This window comes from Meriones unguiculatus, chromosome 12 (genome assembly GCF_030254825.1).
Source record: "Meriones unguiculatus strain TT.TT164.6M chromosome 12, Bangor_MerUng_6.1, whole genome shotgun sequence".
NCBI lineage: Eukaryota > Metazoa > Chordata > Mammalia > Rodentia > Muridae > Meriones > Meriones unguiculatus.
Genome location: NC_083360.1, coordinates 20,688,838 through 20,711,910, shown reverse-complemented (window position 1 = coordinate 20,711,910; position 23,073 = coordinate 20,688,838). Strand labels below are relative to the sequence as shown.

Sequence of the window (23,073 nt, the reverse complement as noted above, 5' to 3'; positions counted from 1 at the left end):
CCAACCCCTCTGCATGGTCAAAAGACCCTTTCACAGGGGTCACCTAAGACTATTAGAAAACATATTTACATTACAGTTCATAGCATGAGCAAAATTATAGTTATGAGGTAGCAATGAAAATAATTTTACAGTTGGGGTCACCACAGCATGAAGAGCTGTATTAAAGGATCACAGCATTATGAAGGTTGAGAACCACTGCTCTAAACCATCCTGAATGTCCGAGGCATTTAATGAATACCATATACCACACTGAATTGTACCACATGGCTATCTTCAACAAGTACTGGCATGGAACCTTTGACCTCAGAGATTTTTGCTCTCCTGACTCATTTTCTTTCTACTTCTTGCTGTTAGGCTGTACTTACAAGTAACTTTGATTTATGTGCACGGGCATGCTTATGTGGTGGTCAGAGAACAACTTGTGTGAATCGTTTCTCTCCTTTCACAATGTGGGTTCTGGGATTGAACTCATGTCTTCAGGCTTGGCAGCAAGTGCCTTTGCCTGTTGAACCATCTTGCTGGCTCCTTATAAGTAACCTCTTACACATACTTTCCTGAGATAAGAGGCAAGAAATACCTGATCACTGACATTCTGTAAACAAATCAGACATTAATGCTCATCTCCAGGGTGTGCAGGGTATCAGCTTTGAAATGTAATGAGCCTGTCTCCCTCCCCTACTGACAACTCATAGTAAACAGGGGTATCCTCAGGGGCTGTTTCAGAGGCGTGAGTTTTAGAGATAGGTCTGATGTTCATCTCCTTTACCTAATGCTGTCTCAGCAAATCTTCTCAGACTGGTGTTGGCAGTGGCGGGGCGCGGGAACTGCCCATCAGAGGCTGAAACCACAGGCATTTCCTGAGCTTGTTTCTCTGAGTTTTCTAAGCCTATCACCCATTTTCCTTTTCAGAGGCATTCTGGGCTTCAGTTCCTTCATCATGACCCTGCCACCCTGGAGTCCTGTGTAATACAATATGCTTAGGGCCAGCCATTAGCTTCTCTGGGTACCAGCTAGTGGGAAGAAGGCAGGTGTGAAGGCGATGCACAGTACTATGGGTGTTGACTCGAAAATGGCATACTCCCCTTTCCAGACTGCCATTGGCACTTGGGCTCACACAGTGAGGGGCCACAAAACTTGGCTGCAGTCCTGTACAAAGCATGCAGGAAGGCCAGAGTCTGGCAGGTAACTAGCATTTTTTTTTTTTTTTTTTCTTTTACAAGCCCTGGGAAACTGCTATCAAATGACCTTAAGCACACAGGACGGAAAGATGAGCTTGACACCACAATGTGAACTGTGCTATCCTAGGTAGGCCTGCCATACATACTTGATCACTGGCCACTTGTTGCCAGCACACATACTGCTGTCATTTGTGCCTGGCAGACAGGGACCTTGATGCCTCTCACTATCACTTGCTTAGGGCAGTTCATGACCTAGGAGACAACTAACATCACTGTGGAAAAAAAACACACGAGCTGAGACACGAAAAACACAATAATTTAAGACATTCTTCTGAACTCATTTCTGCTGAGCTAACAGATAGGCAAGAAAAATGAGGCAGAGGAGCTAATTCTAGCAAGTTTCTGTCAAATGCTGGTGAAAGACACAGGGAGCCAGGATAAATTCATCCATAGCATTTGGTACTCTGATCCACAGGAAAAGCTAAAATGGGTCTGACATATGTTGCACCTTAACTAGACTCCTTAAAAACCAAAGTACTATCCTGAATGTGAACCCTATATATGACAAGTACATACTGATACTGTGACAGCAAGACACGCTGCAGAATGCTAAATGTCTTCATGTGGTTAAGAGATACTAAAAAGTCTAGCAAAATGCAGGCTATTCTTTCAAAAACAAAAAAGCAACATTAAAAAAAAATCAAGAATAGAACAAGACTAACTAAACATAATTAACACAGCCCTAGTTCTGAGCAGTAAGATATCTATCCCATCAAATAGAGTAGAAATCATTGCTAAAAGAATTTCAGTGACCTTTTTAAAAAAGATTATAAAATTGAATTTATTGAGTTTCACACAAGATGCACTTATAAAATTAGTACTGAATGCCATTATGACAGAAGAAGTGAGTATCATCCACACTCCCAAGAGCATCTGCAAAGGAAATGCAATCTTCAGAAAACAATGCAGAAACAGAAAATTCAAGCGGAACCGAAAGATACATGTAGGCCATGTTCTTGTTCTGATGAGGGCTGCATTTGGCAAAGGTTTCTCCACACTGCCCCTAGTTGCCATGGACACTTTCTTGATGGTAAAAAGAATAGTTTAAAAGTGGGGCCCCACTAAAATATACACAAAAGAATAAAAACGTTCATTTTAAACTAAAACTGCTTCCTGGTTTTACAAGGCATGTATAGTATTTCCAACAGTTATCTTTAGATTCTGTTAGTGCAAAACATTAGAAACCCTCCTGTATCTCAAATACATAAGCCAAAGCATCAAAACTAGTTTTATATTTATCCAGGACACAAGCAAACCATCGCCATCTGCGCCAGAAAAGTTTGCGTGAGAGCTGAGTTTCAGGAGACAGCACAGGAAACGAAGTTAGTACCATCTTCTGGACAGTTTAGATCAGAAACAGTCAATTTTCTTTTTAAGAGAAATGTAGAAAAGATTCTCAAGCTAAAAATAGGGGGTGAGAACTTGTTCTTGGATGCCAACAACTAGCAATGAAGCAGGAACAACATTTTTATCTCAAACAATAACCCCAAAGCACCTTTTGGTTGCTATTTACAGTGCCCACACTGTAGTACCCTCTCCTGTCCCAAACACACCATTTACAGTCATGTGATGGTCTCTCCCAGCACAGGCACCCACTGTCCCCTCCCCACACAGAACACAGACCCATGGAAGGACAAATGCATTCTACAAGCCCAGCAAGGTGATGCTGCTCAATCCACTGGGAATACTTTAAAACTGTTACTCAAAACAAAACAAAAACCAATAAACTAGCCTGTTAATAGCAACAGCAATTGAATTTGTACACCAACAGCTTTTCAGCCAATTCATCACCAAAGTTAACTTGTAATAAGTGATGAAGCAATTAGCTTTAAAGCGAAACCAGGTAACTACACCTGAAAGTTAACATTGCTCTGTGCCTTTTACTGTGTCACTGCCACAGTGTCACACAGCTCACTCTCTGCTCTCACAGTAACTGAGACAGTAGGAGGCATTTCCCAGTGATGCATGACCTTCATGAAGTAAATGAATGGACTGAGAGCTCAGTGTTTCCTATTAGATGCTGCTATTCATTTTGCTGTATTTAAGTAGCCTTTTATTCCGATTAGTTCAGATGTATTGCCAAGGATGACTGGTGGTAAGAACATTTATCTGGACTTATATTTCATAATTTTTTTAGTGCTTTGGCAGATGGAGTCAAGTTTGGAAAGTTTGCGAAAATAGTATGAGACTGGAAAGATGACTCATTGTAAAGCTTCACAGTTTCCCAGGTATGTCCTTATACTGAAGAGGCCTCGAGGAAAACCTGACACTCTGGAAGCCCAGGATGACAAAGCAAAGGAACTCTTGCAGTGCTCTGGCTGGGTGCTGGAAGTGGCGCTGCTGCTGGCCAAGCAGGAGGAAGTGTTTAGCGTCCATCAGTGTCCCAGAGTCAAAGCCAGAGGCCGGCACTATTCTGTGATCTGCCCTTCTGCCAGGCCACGTTACTGGAAGAAAGATACTAAGATTTGCTTGCCATTAATAATTTAAGTTTTTAAATAAATATTTAAGTGCCATTTTTAGCAAATGTGTCCTGGCGCCCAGCACTTGTGGCCTCAGGGCCCGGCATCTTCACCTCATTAGCCACAAACTCAGTCAATCCGGTTCCCACAAATTGTGAACCTGTCTATCTCTAGCAAGTCTTTCTTTGAGGATCTGTGTTTTAATTCAGAATTTTCCTGTGTTATGTCCTTCTCATCACCATCTGGGGTTGTCAGAAACTGATCAGAATTGCTGGTCACAAGTAAGGGTATGATGTTTTCTTTCTGATGAACAGGCTGGCTGGTGACAGAAGCGGATAGGTTTTCTTCCGTGGAAAGGCCTGTCAGAAAGCAGATTTGCTGGATTAGAAAATGATTTCCCTCCAGTCACAGCAACACTTATCAAACCACTTATGTTTCCAGGGAAACTGGAAACTGTTATCTTTCCTCTTAGATCCAACAAATGAAAATGGAAAGCATGCTGTGTAATTTACAACAAAATTCAGAGGCTAGTCATACTCTGTTCATCCACATCTTACCCACCCCTTAGGTAACACTACCACTGAATTCTGGAAAGATCCAGAATTGCCTCAGACTCTGCAGCTCCCTCCTACATGACCACAAACACACAGGACTATCGCTTCAGTGGAAAACATCAGTGGCTCTTCACTCAGGACTATGGGAAGGGTTAAACCAGACCCTATGGTGTTCTACCTCACTTGTACACTTTGGCTAGATTCAGACTAGAATTATTACCTGCAGGAAGTCGACATCTGAAGGAACCCCCACGCCTCTGCCCCTGCCCAGGAACTCTGGAACAACATTGGAACCCACTGACCTAGAATTATAAATTCATCTCCTTCCCCTTTCCTGCCCCAAGGTGCTGAGGACTGAACCCAGGGGTTCATGCTTGCTAGGTTAAATGTTCAATCACTGAGCTAACACCCTCAACCTCGCTCAATATCCCTACCCCCAATTTGATCCTTTTAAGAAAGTTTTAAACCAGAGTCAGCTGTAGATAGATAAAGCACTGCTATTTCAGAATGCAGCCTGGTGAGTTCTGCCATGTTTACACTCCTGCTGAGATCCTGTCGTTTTCTATGACTCTGAGAAGGTGACAAGCTTAACACCATGCTCAGTGTTAACTCCCACCCCACTTTAGGGCCTGAATCCTCCTAATTGTGTCTAGCTTGTAGTCTCTTGAACTCTAGGGCATCCTTCACAGACACTTGTTTTAAATGTATTTCATGTGACATGACATGACATGACCTGTTCTGATGGCCATCTCTTGAAAGTAGGATGGCCGCTCACTATAAGTAACACAACACATGACACACTTGCATTGTTTGCATCACTCATAGCACTCCCATGTTCTTACAGTGAAGTACCATCTGAACTTTTACTTTAGCTTCTGAGAAAACATACAGGAATATGACCTCGGTTTAGTCCCTGGACCAGCTGGTCTCCTTTGCCCTCTGGAACAAGATTTATACTGTCCAGCATACTGGGCGCTGTCTGGGTGCACTGGCCTCCTCTACCTTTCAAGCCTAAGCCAAGGGCCTTACAAGAGTGACAGGGCCCTGGGGAATGGGGAGGTACAGTACTCCTAGGCCTCAGACCAGGTCAGCCCATCCCATCACAGCAGCCACCTGGCTGTTATCCTTCCAAACATGAATGGCCTCTGCTTGGTTCATCTCAGTGAGTGTGTGCCCACAGCTCTTCCCTTTTCTGACCACAGTCATTGCTGCCTGAGACATGTTCCACTTACTTTCCCTCCTCCCAGCAATCTAGATCAGGTTCACCAGAGCAGGGACACGGCCTTTTCCTTCACTACCATATCTTCTGGTCCTGACATGTAATTGGTGCTCAATAATCACCAACAGAACAATGGATCAGCAAATGTAGTAACAGTACTGGGTCAGGTGCATCTGTTCTAGAACATAACTATCCCAACAGTGAAGCAGAACAAAAGTACATCTCTAAGCATCACATAACCTTGGCTGAGCAGTGATTTACCAGGAAGAATTCAGATAATAAACTCTGAAGCCAGCATACCTTGAGAGGACTTGCACTTGCTCTGGGATTTACTGGACGGTTTTCCAGGAGTGCTGGCTGGGGGAGGATTAAATAGCTTTTCTTCCATTTTGGCTTCCTTCACATATTGACATGACTTCCCCAACAGCACAATGCTGTTAAGTATTTTCAGGGAGATCAACCTAAGAAATAAACAAAGTTGTAGGAATTCATCTAAATCATGGTGTGAGCCAACCTCCTAGCTTGGCTTTTGAGATTTCGAAGAGGTTGAGGGGATGGACCCATGAGACAGAGGACCTGGGCTGTATAAAGCCAGTTCCTTGCACAGAGCTTCAGTTTCCTGAGGTCTTTATCGCAATGGAAGACTTTGATATATTCTCATTCATAAGAAATTATATCAGTAAGCAGCCTTTCCTAGTACAGTTAATCCAACATGAATTCCTTTACTATAAAATAGGTAGAGTCATATGAACAAAAAAGTAAGAGAAAAATTCTAATTTCCTATATGGCACCCAGTATATTATCAGCCATTTGCTCTGAGCACATCATCTGTACCTTTTCACTGTACAGAAATGGATCTATTTACAAGGTTGTGATGGAGGCAAATTGGGAGCAAGAAGATGAATCTGAGGTCAGTGTGTGAGTAGAGTCCTTTGTGGTCCTGGAGAAAATTCTTCATATCTGATCAGAAAGGAGAGGACTGGACTGGGAGAAGCGCAGAGTCATGTTCAGCACAAAGAAATGTTAGGCAAGCCTGTTCCTTTATTACTCTGCTGTTGTTACTTGCATAACACACACACACACACACACACACGATATATAAGATATAGTCTACAAATATTCTTTCATGTCAGTTAATGTTTCTAAGTAATCTTAAGAATGTTTTGTGGTATGGGCTAAATACAAAATTTTCTTGTAAAAGCTCCCATTTCTGTGTATCTGAATTCTTTTTTTTTATTCTTTATTAATTACACTTTATTCACTTTGTATCCCCCTGTGGTTCCCTCCATCCTCCCGTCACAATCCCTTCCTTCCTCCACTCTCTGCATGCATGGCCCTCCCCAAGTCCACTGATAGGGGAGGTCTTCTTTTCTTTCCTTCTGATCCTAGTCTATCAGGTCTTATCAGGAGTGGCTGCATTATCTTCTTCTGTGGCCTGGTAATCTGCTTCCCCCTCAGGGGGAGGTAATTAAAGAGCAGGCCAATCAGTTCATGTCAGAGACAGTCCCTGTTCCTATTACAATGGAACCCACTTGGATACTGAACTGCCATGAGCTACATCTGTGCAGGGGTCTTAGGTTATCTCCATGCATAGTCCTTGGTAGGAGTATCAGTCTCAGGAAAGACCCCTGTGCTCAGATTTTTTTGGTTCTGTTGCTCAACTTAGGGAGTTCCTGTTCTCTCCAGATCTTACTGTTTCCTACTTCTTTCCTAAGATTCCCTGCACTCTGCCCAAAGATTGCCCATAAGTCTCAGCATCTGCATTGATAGTCTGCAGGGCAGAGCCTTTCAGAGGTCCTCTGTGTCAGGCTCCTGACTTGTTCCCTGTTTTCTCCTTCTTCTGATGTCCATCCTCTTTGCCTTTCTGGATAGGAATTGAGCATTTTAGCAAGAGTCCTCCCTCTTTATTAGTTTCTTTAGGTTTAAGGATTTTAGTTAGGTTTATCCTATATTATATGTCTATATGAGTGAGTATATACCCTGTGCATCTTTCTGCTTCTGGTATAGCTCACTCAGGATGATCTTTTCCAGATCCCACAAATTTCATGATTTCCTTGTTTTTTATTGCTGAGTAATATTCCATTGTGTAGATATACCACAATTTGTGCATCCATTCCTCCACTGAAGGGCATCTGGGCTGTTTCCAGCTTCTGGCTATTACAAATAAGGCTGCTACAAACATGGTTGAGCAAATGTCCTTATTGTGTCCTTGAGACTCTTTTGGGTATATTCCTAGGAGTGGTATAGCTGGATCTTGAGGAAGCGCTATTCCTAGTTGTCTGAGAAAGCGCCAGATTGCTTTCCAGAGTGGTTGTACAAGTTTACAATCCCACCAGCAGTGGAGGAGGGTTCCGCTTTCTCCACAACCTCTCCAGCATGTGTTGTCTCTTGAGTTTTTGATCTTAGCCATTCTGATGGATGTAAGGTAAAATCTTAGGGTTGTTTTGATTTGCATTTCTCTGATGGCTAATGAGGTTGAGCATTTCTTTAAGTGTTTCTCTGCCATTCGATATTCCTCTATTGAGAATTCTGTTTAGCTCTGTGGCGCACACCGGCAGGATTTGCTGAATTATTTCTAATATTTTGCCTCTATTAAAAAGTTTGAGCTGGGTGTGGTGGCATATGCCTGTAACCTCAGCACTCAGAGAGACAGAGACAGAAAGATCTCTGAGTTTGAGGCCCAGCTTGTCTACAAGTGTGTCCAGGATAGCAAGGCTTTTCAGAGAAACCCTGTCTCAAAACAAGGAAAGAAAGAAAGAGAAAGAAAAAGAAAGAGAGTAAAAGAGTGAAAGAGAGAAAGAAAGAAAAAGGAAGGAAGTAAGGAAAGAAATAAAGAGAAAGAAAGGTTTGCTTAATCCTGTACTTATATTTTAAAACGTTTGCTATAAATATGGCAAGACAGTTCAGAGATCCCAGCATCCCATTCACATCTTCTCACATTCTGTGGGCCGAGACTGACAGCTTTAACATGAGGGAACAAGTAGGTTGCTGTTTTCCTGCCTGAGATGAAACACTGTCAGTAACATGGAATTACAAGCCAGTGAGAATCAGCAGCAGCTCAACCTGTAAGTGAGTCAATGCAGGAAACAGAAGGATTCCTGCCTGGTCCTAAGGCCTTTCACTGTGGGCTCAGAACACAGCACTGACAGACTCTTAGCCCATGGGTGCAAATTTGCTGCCAGTTCCAAGTCTCCCCACACCGTAACTCTGCTTGTGTGGTTCTGCTAAAGAGAATTCCAAACTTACCAAAGCACCCCCAATTCTAGATTCCAGTCATCCTTTCATCAGGTCCTCATCTCCCCTCCCCTAAATGTTGCTTCTGCCATAAGCTTCTATCACAGTGACATTTCTATTGCCTTCATTGTTTGACCACAGGTCATGTAACCACACTTGAAGCTCTTCCTTTATATTTCATGTACAAGCTATGTGCACCCAGATGACAAGCGCTAGCCCTTCCATTTAAGCCTTGGTCACTTTTCCCAGGTGGTGCCCATTGCTTCCTGCTCATTATTCTTACTACATTCCTGCCCATTCTCTCCACAGGAGTTGAGCGGCTCATAAAAAGCCTTCTTGTGAGAATCTGGAGTTATCTCCCCTGTCAGGGACCTTCCCACAGTTCCATGGGTCAACCACACTTGCTCCTGCCCTACTCACAACTTAAGCAGCCTTCCTGTCACTATCCATCTTCATACACCTCCACATTTTTCTTCACATTGCTTACCACTAATAGTCTCTTGAGACTATGTCTCCTGTTGGTCTTTTTGCATAATACTACAATTTCAGTGATACCAAGGGACAGAACTTGTCTGTCCTCTTTTTGGCAGATCCTTAGAGCAGCCTGGAACCTGGCAGCCAAAGCTGCTGAATGGTGGGGCGGGTAGTGGTGGGCCTGTCTTCCCTCCACAGCGGACAAGCACACATCCTTCCTGGAGAACTGTGCAGAACTATTTTAACAAAGGTGTTCAAGCCTACTACATACAGTATCACTTTCCTGATTTATGTTCAAACTATGAGAACAATGAGCTCTAAACAAAAACGGGGCAAGCAGAAACAGGAACCATGCTAAGAATACCAAAGGCAGGGTGTGTGAGTTAAACTATAGAGGGAACATCAGGATTAATTTTTTAAGAAATATTTTAATATTTACTATTATGCAGCTTAAATACAAAGAAATCTCCTTAAATACTAATCCTCAAAAATAACACATAGTTTAAAATTTTAACATTGTCTCCAATGTGCAGTTGGAGCATCTTTGGCATATTAGTAAAGGAAAAGGAGAGTAAGAGAGAGAGCGAGAGAGCGAGAGAGCTATGATTACAGTAAAAAAAAAAAAAAAAAGAAACAGATCAGGAAAAATGTACAAAAATATAGGAAGAGTCCAGAAAATAAAAATAAAAGTCAGTTTTCTGGGAGGATGCTTTAACTCCTACCTGAAAAAGAAAGTTTACAGTAAAATTTCTAATATTGTATGATTTAATGTAAAAAACTTAATGTCAAACAACTTAAGAGAGCTGGGTATGATGTGCTATCATGTTGCCAGTAATCCCAGCACTCAGGAGGCAGAGGAAGGAGTTCAAAACCAGCCTTTGGTATATAGTGAGCTCAGAGCCAGCCTGAGCTATGTGAGATCCTGTCTTAAAACCACAACAACTGAAGTGTAGGCTGGAGATATGGTTCAGTTAGCAGAGTGTGTACTTAGCAAGCACAGAACCTTGAGTTCAATGCCCAGTACAGCATGAACCAAGTGTGGTGGCACACACCTGTAACCCTAGCACTCAGTTATATCCCAGTGTTGTCACGTAATCAGTCACATCACCCAAACATAGGTCTGGAGGAGGGCTGAGACTGGAACTGGGACGCGTTCATGATGTAAGGGATATCATCACATGGGAATGACCATGTCTGAACTATTTGCACAAAGGAATCCTGGGTACCTGTCATGTGCCAGGCAGGAAGAAAACACTCCAATGTGAAAATGGAACATCACAGATGTCTTTTGAAACCAGACTCTGGGAACTTAGGGCTGACTCATTCCTGCTCTACATGTCTGCCCACAACCTTTTCCTCTGGAGGTGCCCAGGGCTATATTCTCCACAGACCAGCATTCCCCAACACTCATGCCCCTGACCCACATACACCAGCTCAGCCACAGGCTTCCCAGAATTCCTTTTGAGCAAAGTCATCAGAACTCATGCCACCTATTTACTTTGGTTCACTTTTTGAAAAACCAAACAGTGGCAAAATAACATTCAACATTATTATTTTCTTATTACTGTATATGATCTTTATAAATTACTTAAACTGTTGACTTCCTGCTTGTGTTTCCCAACCAGAAATGTAAGCTAGTTGGGACCAACAAATTTTCAGAAGGTTCATTTTTCCATAGCCACAAAAACTACCATTTCTGCATTAGCTAGGATGTGAAACAAGTCCAGTGTGCTGAATATTAAGCTTGACAACCACACAGGTAAAGCAAAGGTCTTTCTACATATGGGAATGTGTATGACTGCAATGAAAGACTTTTCCCCAAAAGACTAAAGTATGGGTGAAATATAAATCTTGAACAACAACAAAAAAATCTTATTGTAAATTTTTAATTAAATAACTTAAGTACAAACAATAGAAAATACATTTTTGGATACAATTAGCTTCTCTTACACCTTGTAGTTCTACATACTTTATTGTAAAGTCAAAACATATTCAATAATAGTCAAACTTACCCAAAATAGAAGAGCGTGACACAGGCATAGGACAGGATTCCTTGCACTTTAATTGAGCTTGTTACAACTCTGATGAGCTAGCCAGAAACAAACCAAAACACAGAAACACACAGACAAAACACAATCACAGAGTTATTAGTTAGTTAAAATAATTAAAAAAACATTTTTCTTTTTTATTTTAGTGCATACTTGCATTTAAATCTGAGAGGCTGGGTCTAGCCTTTCCATCGCATTGATAATCTGCTTCATAAGTCATCTGTGGTAGCTTGGGTTTGCTCAGGCAAGGACAGCTGCCCCCAAGTCTTACTTGGCCTACTTAACTGATGGCACTTTTACTTACACCTAACAGAGGTGTGCATCAGCTGTCATTTGTAAAGTGGAAACTCATTCTGTAAGGTCTGAAGAAGTTCATTGGCTTCTTCTAGAGATAATACCAGTTGGCATTTTTCTCATTACTGTTTTTTCTTGGCAATTGTTCAAATCCTTTAAGAGCTCCCAATAACTTGCAGGGAACATAGGACAAAGGAAATCTCGGAAGGCTTACATTGTTTAAGAAACTAAGTATATAATAATTACTTAAAAGCCACGAAGCTTTGTCTCCTTGGTTAGCTATGGCTAACACCTAGTTTTTTTATGTAACAGAAATATAGATATAGCAGTATTATCCCTGGCAGCCTGTTGAACAAATCTGGTGGGAGCAGCTGAGAGAAAACATTTACATATTACAGGTACAGGTCCTGGGAACAGCTACATAGAAATGAAGCAGAGGTAATTGTCCTCACCAGTAATATCCAGATTCTGTTATGATGCCTTAAATATGATTAAAATGCTACAAATGACAAGGATAACAGAAATGAGATATGAGGAGGGCTGTCACATGCTCAATCACCATGGAGCCATTGCCTGTGCCACAGCCTCTGTCACAAAGGACTCCTACTGTTTAACTAATCCTTCTATTAAAGACAGTCGAGTAATCTAGATTTATGCTCATGACTGAATATATCATGTTTCTAATACCAGGAAATACATATAGAAAAATTTGACATTCTATTTTTTTTCAGTTTCTTTAGCTTTTACTAAATAAACTTTAAAATCTGAGTTTCTCTAAAAATTTAGGAGTTCCTTTTCCTAAGCAAAAGAAATTTGCATTACTATATAGTAAGTGACTAAAATGAAAACAGTATTTAGGATATGACTATCTGTTAACATGTTGAAATTTAGCATTAAACCTATCATCACCCACCATGTAAAACTGTTGGGTAAACCAATCTAAATACAGCTGCTATGATTTTCAGCTTTCCTGTACATTTGTTAGCTGACCTGCACAAAACTGCTTTCAGGCCTTCTGATAAACAGGCAGTTCTGCTTGTTTTGAAGCAGAATCCAGTAGTGTAGAAGGGACAGCCAGCAAACCTCCTTAACCACACTGAGATGCTCTGTCTTGCTCACCCACACTGTATTTATTTCCTTAGCATAAATTCCCAGCACTGGATTGACAGCAGCTAACACATTGTGTTAAAATGTACTCTAGAAACAGGATCTAGCGATGCTGCCATCTCCATTCTCCTGTAGCCACAGCAATGCCCACCTCTGGGTATATCCATTACAGAAGAAAGTTCTTTGCCCAATAGATAACCAGAAGAATAGCCTCATTGTTATGAAAGCTATTTGAATAAGTAGTCTTGTGACATCACATTTCCCCTGGATAGCTAAAAACCTAAAGGGATGATACATTTAGAATTTAAGACAAACTTTCCTTTCATATTCCTTGCTATTTTTAAAATATCAAGACCTGTTGAAACAAACTTAATGATAATACATACTAACGTTTTATGATGATGGCCATGTCATTTCAAAAACAGAAATGCATGAACTTACTAAGACAGCTAGGGGGAGAGGAATAAATCCCATTCTCCGTGCTACTGAATCACTGTAGTCTGTATATGCCTGCACAGAAAGGAGAAAAGGACTCATTTAGTTATTAGCCTCTAGAAACACTACTCAGTGTCAGCAAACTCGCTGAGCAGAAGAGAACCCAGAGCCAGCCATAAAACTGAGAAGGATGCAGGAGCCTGATTAGTACAAGTTTCTGGTAAGAAGTTACACATTACTACAATGTTGCCGACATATATGCTAGTTAAAAGTTATTACTAAGTATTTAGTGTCTAGAAAAAGACTTGTTCAAGTCTGTAGTTGTATGTGAAGTACATTTACCCACTGGAGAGTTCATTTCAGATAGCGCCTTTAACGAAATGCTTACATTTTTCTGCCGGCTGCTAACAAGGTCAAAAGCAAGGCTGGCTCTATATTCACTGTAGACCTGAAGGCAAATAAGGAAAAAAGCATGATGTAGTCTAGAACAAGTCCGCACAATGGAAGGGTTAGACTCTGTAGATAAAAACACTTCCTAATTCCTCAGGGACAGATGCTAATAAGCAAGCAGACACCCACAGCTTGAGGAAGACAGTCTAAGCTCCCTGAGCTGCTGCATCCACAGGCTTAAAAGGATTTGCTTCAAAGAGGAACAACAGCCAAGTCTACCACTCTGTAGGGAGAAGTGGCTGTTTTAAGCAGTGCGATAAGAAAAAATAATTCTGGATTTTTGAATGCACAGTTAACTGTAACTGTGTATTTAACCACAACAATAACACCTTCCCAACAATAACATCCTTCCCAAGAAAGGATGCTGATAGTGAGCAAGACAGAAATTCAGGCTGAACCCCATTAGGGCCACTGTAGCAGTCACTAGAGAGCTTGGAAAGTGCACTCCCACTAAAAACAGCGTCAACTACTTGAATCAAACCTTTAATTTTAATGTCAGATACTGAGAAAATGACCTTATGGAAAGAGAACCATCCTGTATTGAAGAAGCTAACAGAGAAAATAGTAAACTCATTTTTTATTCCTGCTTTACTGAAAGTACAGAAACATGCTTCAAATGTTCAGTAAAATAGAAACAGAATTGTGCAACTGATACCATATTCAACTTTAAATCTTTGAGCTAAACAATAAATAAGTACCAGTTTATGGTTATCAAAATTTAACTCAAGAAAAGCAAGAAAGCTGCTGAGGCAATTCTCTGTTCTGGAACTAAGGGCAAGGCTGTGACAGGCCACTCTCCTCCTTTACCGCTTCTATACAGCGATGATTGCCTCAGACCTACTTCTAAAGGTGCTGTAGAAAAGGGTTACAGCGCAAAGCAGATCCTTCATAGCTTCTTCATGTGAGTTCACAAGCAAAACCTAGAGCTCACCTCCTAGAATTCAGGCACCTGTTTATATCCGTAGAAAATAATGCCAGTACTTGGGAGGCAAAGGTAGGCAGATCTCCAAGTTCGAGGCCAGCCTGGTCTACAGAGTGATTTCCAGGACAGCCAGGACTATACAGAGAAACCCTGTCTCAAAAAAAAAAAAAAAAAAAAAAAAACAAAAAACAAAAGAAAAATCAACTTTCATTTTTCATTATTATTTATTATTATTATTTATTTATTATTATTATTATTATTGGTTTTTCAAGACAGGGTTTCTCTGTGTAGCCTTGGCTGTCCTGGGCTCGCTTAGACCAAGCTGGCCTCGAACTCACAGTGATATGCCTCCCTCAGTGCTGGGATTAAAGGAATGTGCCACAGGCCTAGCTAAGCCAACTTTTAAATAGGAAATAGAGTACAAATTTATTAACGTTTTGATAGCTCTATTTTTAAAATAGATCCAGTATGATTTTAATAACTTGTTTTTCATAAATACAATAAACCAAAGTCTACACCTTTATGATATTAAGGAGTCAAGGAAACATTAAACAGAAATTTCTAGAAATACATACATCTGCAGTGATGTCATTGAATTTGGTGATAAAGGCGTGCTTTACAATATCCACAGCAATTTCTGATGCAATCACCATACAGACATCAGGAAATAACACCCATAGATGATCTAGAAGCATGGAAGAAACAGATAATTAGACCTATTCATATAAACAGAATCTGTATTTCAAGCTCCCAGTTGTCTGGGACCTCCAATACTCCAGTATTTTCAATTCATAGCAGAGAAGCAGCATTCTATTAATCATATCCTTCACTGCCAGAGTCACGTTTTGACCAAGTTAAAGCATAATACTTATTCAGTAGTTTGCACTGTCCTAGTACTATGTCTTTTGCAGGCCAGCGTCCATCAGAGCCCCTGCTACGAGAAGTCCACACATGGAGAGGTGACTAGGGTAAGTGGTTCTTTAGAAAAGCCACAGCTGCTTCGGTCTGACAGTGAATACCCAGCAGATGTGCTGAAGCTCATTCCTCCTTGGTTACTATGACTTGAAGAACTGAAGGTTCTTATTTCACTTAACTTACAACTCAGCACGGACTACTGGTGGGCGGGACCTACCACACAGGCAACACAGGGCAGCTTTTCTGAGCCTGACAACTCTCCACACTAAATACTGCCATCTCCTGCAATGTCCTCACATAAATTTCCTAAGCATCTAAATTTTAGTATCCTCATCTAGAAAATAAGAATAGAAATATCTATAATTCATCACTATAAGATTTAACTGAGATGCTGGTATGCAACAATGTACTTCCCATACAAAAGAGTATTTTTGTCATTAATTGCCCAAGGCACAAAGGAAAAGAAATTAAAGGGGTGGGATTTTGTTTGTCTGTTTTAGTTTTATGAGAGAGGTTTTTTCTGTGTCCCTGGTTGTCCTAGAACTCACTATATACAAGAGAATCAGCCTACACAGAGAACAGACCCGCCTCTGTCTCCCAAGTGCTGGGATTAAAGACTTGCGCCACCACTCCCCAGTCTTGATTTGTCTTAAAGGCAAATTTACAGGATACCATGTTTGATTCAAGAGGGAGTTACCTGGATTCCAAGAAAACTGTTCCATGTTTCTTAAGCACACTATTAGCAAAAGCACATAATTTGTGAATCGTTCCTTAATATCTAAAAGAGAAAGTTGAATGGTAAGTGCTAAAATAGAGAAGAGAAATATTTAAAATAATAACATCTGTGAAAAATGTTTCTTTTTTTGTTGTTGTTTTTGGAACCTATGGGGTTCCCTTTTAGATACTAAAATTCACAGTGCTCAGGTCTCTTATGTAAAATGCTACTATGTGTCTGTATAGAACCTATCACCTTCTGGCATATGCTCTAACTCATCTCTAGATTTGATACAACTTAAGAGCAATGAATATAGTTGTTATGATACATTATGTAGGGAGCAATAACAAGAAACAATCTGCACATGTTCAATACACATTTCCTACAGCCATAATCATTCACAAACACAGAGGGCTCACATAGTATGTATGTATAGGTGCCTGTGTGTGCACATGCATGCACACATAAACATGAATGCAAGAGCCATTACTTCACTTTCCAACATATTTCTAGTATAGGAACTTGAAAAACTTAGAACTGTTTAACTTGTGTTATTAAAGTTCTCAATAGTCTTTGGGAACATATGACAACTTTTCATTTTATAGAAGAAAGATAGAATCAGAATAAAAATAAGATTGGGTAAAATAAATCTTATGCGCTTTCAGAAAATATCTAAACTGATAAGGAATGAGTATGTAATTTCTACTTAAGAGAATACTGACATTGCGATAGCATTGCTTGGTGGTATGTAGAGAATTTCTTGTGTGTGAGTATGTGGGATTAGGTTTCACAGTGGTGTTTTCTCTAAGTTAATAACTAGCTGATGAATTGGAATGAATTTAATGAACATAAAGAACTAAACTCATGTCTAAGACAGTTTATGTAATTCTTTTTTTTTTCAGCTGTTGTTTTCTAGGAGTCCAAAATACCATGTAGTGAAGAAATAAGTACGTGTGATAGTAAGTGTGCACCATCTCTGTGTCTGCACGAGCTGGGAGCTGTGGCTACAAAGTGTCACTCACATAGCACAGCTTCCATACAGCCTGACAGCACCCTGCCTCAATTTCACCTCTGTCTTCTGTGGACCATTTTCATTTCTCTAATTCCTGTTGTTGCTCTACAACATGACTGGACTTTCTTCCCATTGCAAATCCCCTCTAGTTGAGCTACCTTTCTTGTCTGTGCCTTCCCTAAATTCTTAAACTCTTCCAGTCAGTGCTGGCACATTCCCTCCAAAGCCACCAAGCTTACCACTTGTAGTGGGTCTGAACTGTACTTTTAGTGGGCACAGATGCTGTGCTATCTGTGGAACCAAAGTATGAATTCTTACACAGCACCATGTGTAAGGTATATATCCAACCTGTTTCAAGGTGCAAAGCACAGATACTGCTCCTCTGAAATGCATCATTTAATTATATATCCTCAACTTTATTCTCTTAACATAAACGCGATCTGCCTTTTTATTTTTTAGAAATATTTTCCCTTTATTTTAATTTCATGTGTCTGAGTATTTTTCCTGCATTGATGTCTGTGCTCCACATCCCTGTCGTACCCACAGAGACCGGAAGGGACAGTGGATCTCCTGGGACTGGAGTTAACAGACACAGGTCCTCTTTTTTTTAATTAAATTTTTATTTTTATATTAATTACAGTTTGTTCACTTTCTATCCCAGCTGTAGCCCCCTCCTTCATTCCCTCCCAATCCTACCCTCTCCCTCATCTCCTCCCATGCCCCTCTCCAAGTCCAATGATAGGGGAGATCCTCCTCCCCTTCCATTTGACTCTAGCCTATCAGGTCTCATCAGTACTGGCTACACTGTAGCCTCTGTGGCCTGGCAGGGCTGCATCCCCATTGGGGGTGGGGAGCTGGGGAGAGGGGTGGTCAACGAGTCAGCCACTGAGTTCATGTCAGAGACAGTCCCTATTCCTCTTACTAGGGAACCCACTTGGATACTGAGCTGCCATGGGCTACATCTGAGCAGGGGTTCTAGGTTATATTCATGAATCGTCCTTGGTTGGAGTATCAGTCCCACCGGTCTTCTTTGCTCTTAACCTCTGAGCCACTTCTCCAGCCCCTGCCTTGCCTTTTCTTTTCTTCTTTCTTTGTTCCTTTTCTTCTTCCTTTCCTTTCTTACTTCCTTCCTTTCTTCTTTTTCTGTTTTCTTTTCTTCTTTTTGTTTGTTTGTTTCTTTTTTGAGACAGCCTTAGCTATCCTGGAACTTGCTCTGCAGCCCAGGCTGGTCTCTAACTCACAGAGATCCTTCTGCCTCTGTCTCCCAAGTTCTGGGATTAAAGGCTTATGTTACCACTGTCTGGCAGCACCTTTTTACTTTTATTCAGCATAGATTTTTTTTTTTAATTCTGAATTCAATTTATATATTGTTCTTATGGTATTTTTTTGTGTGTCTCTAAAAATGTTCTCCTATGCAACTTGTGATACATTCTATGTTTTACTTAAAAACTTTTAAGATGTAGCACTTATGCTTATGGCAATAAACCACTTTGATTTAACATTTTTGGAGGATACATGTTACCACTACTAGGTGAAAAATACCTCACTAAATATTGATCTGTTTTAGAAAACACCATTTTTCAACATTTGAAATTTTTGTTTTAAAATACTATTACTTTTATAAAATGTTATTCAACAACTGTTTATGGTAATGAATCACTTTCAATGACTATTAGAGCTACAAGCAGCATCTAACAACTTACCACTATTTGACATCTGAAAGAGATTGTTCTTTTCAAACTTCTTGAAAACACTTCCTTTAATTTCAACAAACTGAAATAGCAATAGAAACACCATCTTTGTCACTTTAACAGTTGTAAAAATCAAGTCTCTCCACAAAAAGCTTCTTAGACTAACAGGTAAGCAAGAATGCATTCTCATGCACTGTGATTGCCCTTCCTAAACTTCCAGTAAAAGCGTGACCTCGTACTTACATTATTAGACATCATGATGGTGAGCAGTGACTTGTTGTGAGAGTTAAAAGCTACATTGAGAGTCGTCGCCTGAACCATGATGAGAATAGCATGCAGAACTAACAGTAAGTCAAGGAAAACACCTGTTTCAGAAGTATTAACACATCATGAAAGTTTGAAAGTTAAAAATGGGGGAAATCAAATCTGACAAATATTTTATTGTTACACATTTCCTATATCTATCTGATATAAACTTAATAAGATATATGTACTCCACATGAAACAAGCAGACTCAGAGAGGAAGTCTGTATATCCGTTATTTAGAAATGTACCTCTGGCACAGTGCTAAGGAATTAGCTTTTTTTCAGGCAGTGGTGGTGCACGCCTTTAACCCCAGCACTTGGGAGGCAGAGGCAGGCAGATCTGAGTTCAAGTCCAGCCTGGTCCAGAGAGTGCATGCCAAGGCAGCAAGGACTACATAGAGAAACCATGTCTCAAAAACCAACCAAACAAACAAACAAAAAAATCAGAACCACCACCACCAACAAATCGAATAAACAAAAACAGAAGTAGGCCCTCAAAGAGGTGTAAAATAAATGGAAGAAATTCTGGTAAATGATGAAAGAAGAGACTAAGATGTGCATTCTGCATTATAACGATTCAAAGTTTTAGAAGTGAACACAATATAAGTTTGGGTTGGTTTTCTTTGGTTACTCAAGTGGTACACCATATTAAAATTATCTTCATACACATATGCACCATTACATGCAGGGGCAGGTAAACAAATACAACACAGTAGAAACACACTGGTTGCTATATTGGCTGTGAAGTCTAAAAGGATACAGACATAGAGAACAGCCATGAAGAAGTGAGGAATTACTCCGATGTGTGCTCTTTTTCTTTCTTTAGGCTCTGTGGCTGTCCAGTAGAGAGCATCTAAGATATCTTGCCCAAATGAGGAGAACAGACGATCGGCAACCTGCAGAGAGAAATAGTGGAAACCTGTTTTTGTATTGCTCATTTCAATATTTTACTAGTGATCAGGAGGAAGCCAACTGTCGAAGACCCGAGTTTTACAGTTCTGGAAGAGAAGCTGAAGAAGAGCTATGGTCCTGCTTAATACTTCCTTGCACTTACTCCCTGGCTCATGCTGAGGCTGCAGTATATTCATGGAATCAGGATGGCCTCTGCCGAGTTAGCCGTTTGCAAAAACAAAACAGAATAAAGCAAACAAAAAATAAAACTGAGAGAAAATTGGGAAACTTGATGTAAAAAGTTCAAAGCAGTTTCTATTTAGCATGCCAAGCACACATAATTAAGTTACTCAGAATCCTTAAAATTCTTGCAAAAAAAAAAAAAAAATCCCAAGAGAACAATGCATATATGGGTTTCCAATAAATCTGTTATTTGACAGTATGTGTTCTCAGGATTGAGCAGTGGGAATCTTTCCTTTAATTTAGCGCTTCTCAGCGTTCTTAATGCTGAGACCCTTTAATACAGTTCCTCATGGTGTAGGGACCCCCCACCCATAATATTATTTCTTTGTTAATTCATTACTATAATTTTGCCACTATTATGAATTGTAAAGTAAATATTTGATATGCAGGATATCTGATATTGGAGTCCTCTAGGGTCGGTTGACCTCCAAAGGGGTCACGACCTACAGGTTAAGAACTATTGCCTTAATTGAAGAATATACCTGGCTTTGAGGAGCTGCTCCCATCAAGTATGACCCAGCACCAGTGACTCAGGTGCCACCTCAGTAAAAGCTCAGCCCTCAGGTACCACTAAATTAGAATCTGCACTGTACCAATATCCTCCAGAATGAAGCATCTTTAGAGCAGACACAGCCAACGCTCTTCTCTCGCTCTCTCTGAGGTCCTGGCCAGTCTGCAGGCAGCAGCTACAGAATGAGCATGTGGCGAGCAAGTGGCCTTACCTCTAGCATGTTGTAGATGATATAAAGCTTGATGACAGACTGCCCTCTTATCAGGTGGTACATCATGGAGTAGTCAACATAGTGCATCATGAAATAGCAGATTACCAAAATGACACCCTTCAAAATGTCACACACCTGTGCAGGCTGAAGCAAACGTCTGTCCCTGAAACAAACAAGGAATGGAGACAGGAGATTTATTCTATTCGTTCTCAAAACAAATCATCTTTACTGGATATGCAATAGCATGCCAGGGTCATGATGGACATCAGGCTGATGTTTCAAAAACAAGGATGGTTACCAGAAGGAGCGTGTAACCAGACCCTTTCTGCTGTATACAGAATATAAAGATGGTAGATTAGACACCTGTTGCTGCCTGTGCTTTAAAGCAGCAGCTTTCAGAAGGAGGCAAACCTCACTGCACTCAAGGCGGCTGGTTCACGCTGCCCACCCAGTGGGTGTTCTATCAATGCCATCTGCACCTCGACCACTGTATTTACCAACAGTCCCGCTGGTTACAGAGAGTCTAAGGCCAAGCTGGTATTACAGGTATGCCTAACTCCAGGATCTTTCATAGTGGTTCAGAAAGACTCTCCCATCTTGACAGGGATGCAGTTTCCTCCATGAAAACATACTGTAGGCTTTCCAATCCATTACTGATAAATTTCTAGTCTTTTCCAACTACAAGCTAGCACAATGTCTCATAAGTAAAAATTATCTGTATTATAAAACCCTAAAATTCTAGGTACACAGCAGTTATATTCACTTAATATTTTGGTAAAAATAGTCAATATGGCCTTTGTAGGGGTTGTGTCAATTTACACTTCTAGCAGCAGATTGAAAAGCCTGTGGTCCACAAGCACCAAAACAAAACAAGACCAACTTTGAATCTTTGCTAGTTGCACTGTTGAGAAACAGAACCCAGTACAATTTCAGTGTTAGTTTACCTTAGGAATAGAGCTGGCCCTAGGTAAAGATCAAACCCAGGGCCTTGCTAAAGCTAGCCAAGTGCTCTGCAATTGAACCATTATCTCCTTTTAAAATAATCTTTTTTAAAAAATGTGAGACAAGTCTCATTAGTGCCCAAACAGGAAGGCCTTCAACCTGCAATCTTCTTGCTCTGGCTTCCCCAATAGGCCTGTGCTACTAGGTCCAGCTCTGAATGACTTTAATATATTTAAGATTAATTTAAATTGCCAATGAATCCTTTCTCCTGATCTTCTTTTCTTATTTTCTTGTTTTTTTTTTTTTTTTTTAACTTTTTGAGGGGGATTAGTTTTAGGATAACTCTTTTATTATAGAAGCTAGTTCTTTATAACATGACTTGAATTTTTCAGAATAAGCTGATTTTCTGAGCCCAGGGGACCCTGCAGAGATCGATCCACCAATGGAAGGGAACTATGCGTGGAGAAGACCTAGAACCCCTGCTCAGATGTGGCTGACTGGCAGCTAAGTCTCCATGTGGATTTCTAAGTGAGGGCAGCAGGGGCTGCCTCTATTATGAACTCAGTCGACTGCTCTCTGATCACTCACTCCTGATGATGCAGCCTTGCCAGACCACGGAGGAAAATGATCCAAACAGTCCTGATGAGACTTAACAAGCTATGAGCAGATGGCAATAGTAGAGAACTCCTTGTTTCAGTGGACTTGGGGAAGAGGGTGAGGGGAAGAGGGAGGGAGGGTAGGACTGGGATTGTTGAGGGAGGGGCCTCAACTGAGATATATAATGAATAAATTGTGAAGAAAAAAATAAGTTGATTTTTCCATTTGAGACTAGAGCATAAAAACTAGGTCTAAGTTAAGGAAGGAAACAATAAGATGGAGAAAACAAACAGAAAAGAAGAAATTTAGAATTCTGTTTTACTGGCCATAACATTTTCATGACAAGAACAAATACATTTGAGTCTACTGCAGGGTTATTCCTCTGGATCAATGTTAGGCTTCTCTTTTGGCAGCTTTTTACCCATAGCACTTTCAACTGTAAAGAGCTGTGGCCTCTTCATCTTTACCAGCAGTGCCTACTCCAGGTTGGGTATAGGCTTAACTCATTTGCTCCTGGCCTCCCCAGTCTCTGAGCCACACACCTACCTCTTGGGAGTTTCTTGGCTATCTATTCTGTTCAGTTCCTTCTCAGCCTGCACACATGAG

At 40.6% G+C, this 23,073-nt stretch overlaps 1 protein-coding gene across 2 annotated transcripts in view; it reads right to left on the bottom strand.

Moving 5' to 3' along the window:
- Positions 1 to 1,992: 1,992 nt before the first annotated feature.
- The window catches only part of Tapt1 (transmembrane anterior posterior transformation 1), a 46,267-nt gene continuing 25,186 nt past the window's right edge, over positions 1,993 to 23,073 (bottom strand). For both annotated transcript variants that reach the window (XM_021654443.2, XM_060365366.1), the window contains 11 exons: positions 20,929 to 21,091; positions 19,833 to 19,968; positions 19,011 to 19,108; positions 18,780 to 18,849; positions 16,047 to 16,127; positions 15,010 to 15,119; positions 13,451 to 13,510; positions 13,069 to 13,137; positions 11,191 to 11,267; positions 5,771 to 5,931; positions 1,993 to 4,056 (listed from right to left, as the gene is read on the bottom strand). In XM_021654443.2, the coding sequence (XP_021510118.1) occupies positions 3,827 to 4,056; positions 5,771 to 5,931; positions 11,191 to 11,267; positions 13,069 to 13,137; positions 13,451 to 13,510; positions 15,010 to 15,119; positions 16,047 to 16,127; positions 18,780 to 18,849; positions 19,011 to 19,108; positions 19,833 to 19,968; positions 20,929 to 21,091 (1,255 nt within the window). In that variant the 3' untranslated portion in view covers positions 1,993 to 3,826. The remainder of the gene's footprint in view (positions 4,057 to 5,770; positions 5,932 to 11,190; positions 11,268 to 13,068; positions 13,138 to 13,450; positions 13,511 to 15,009; positions 15,120 to 16,046; positions 16,128 to 18,779; positions 18,850 to 19,010; positions 19,109 to 19,832; positions 19,969 to 20,928; positions 21,092 to 23,073) is intronic.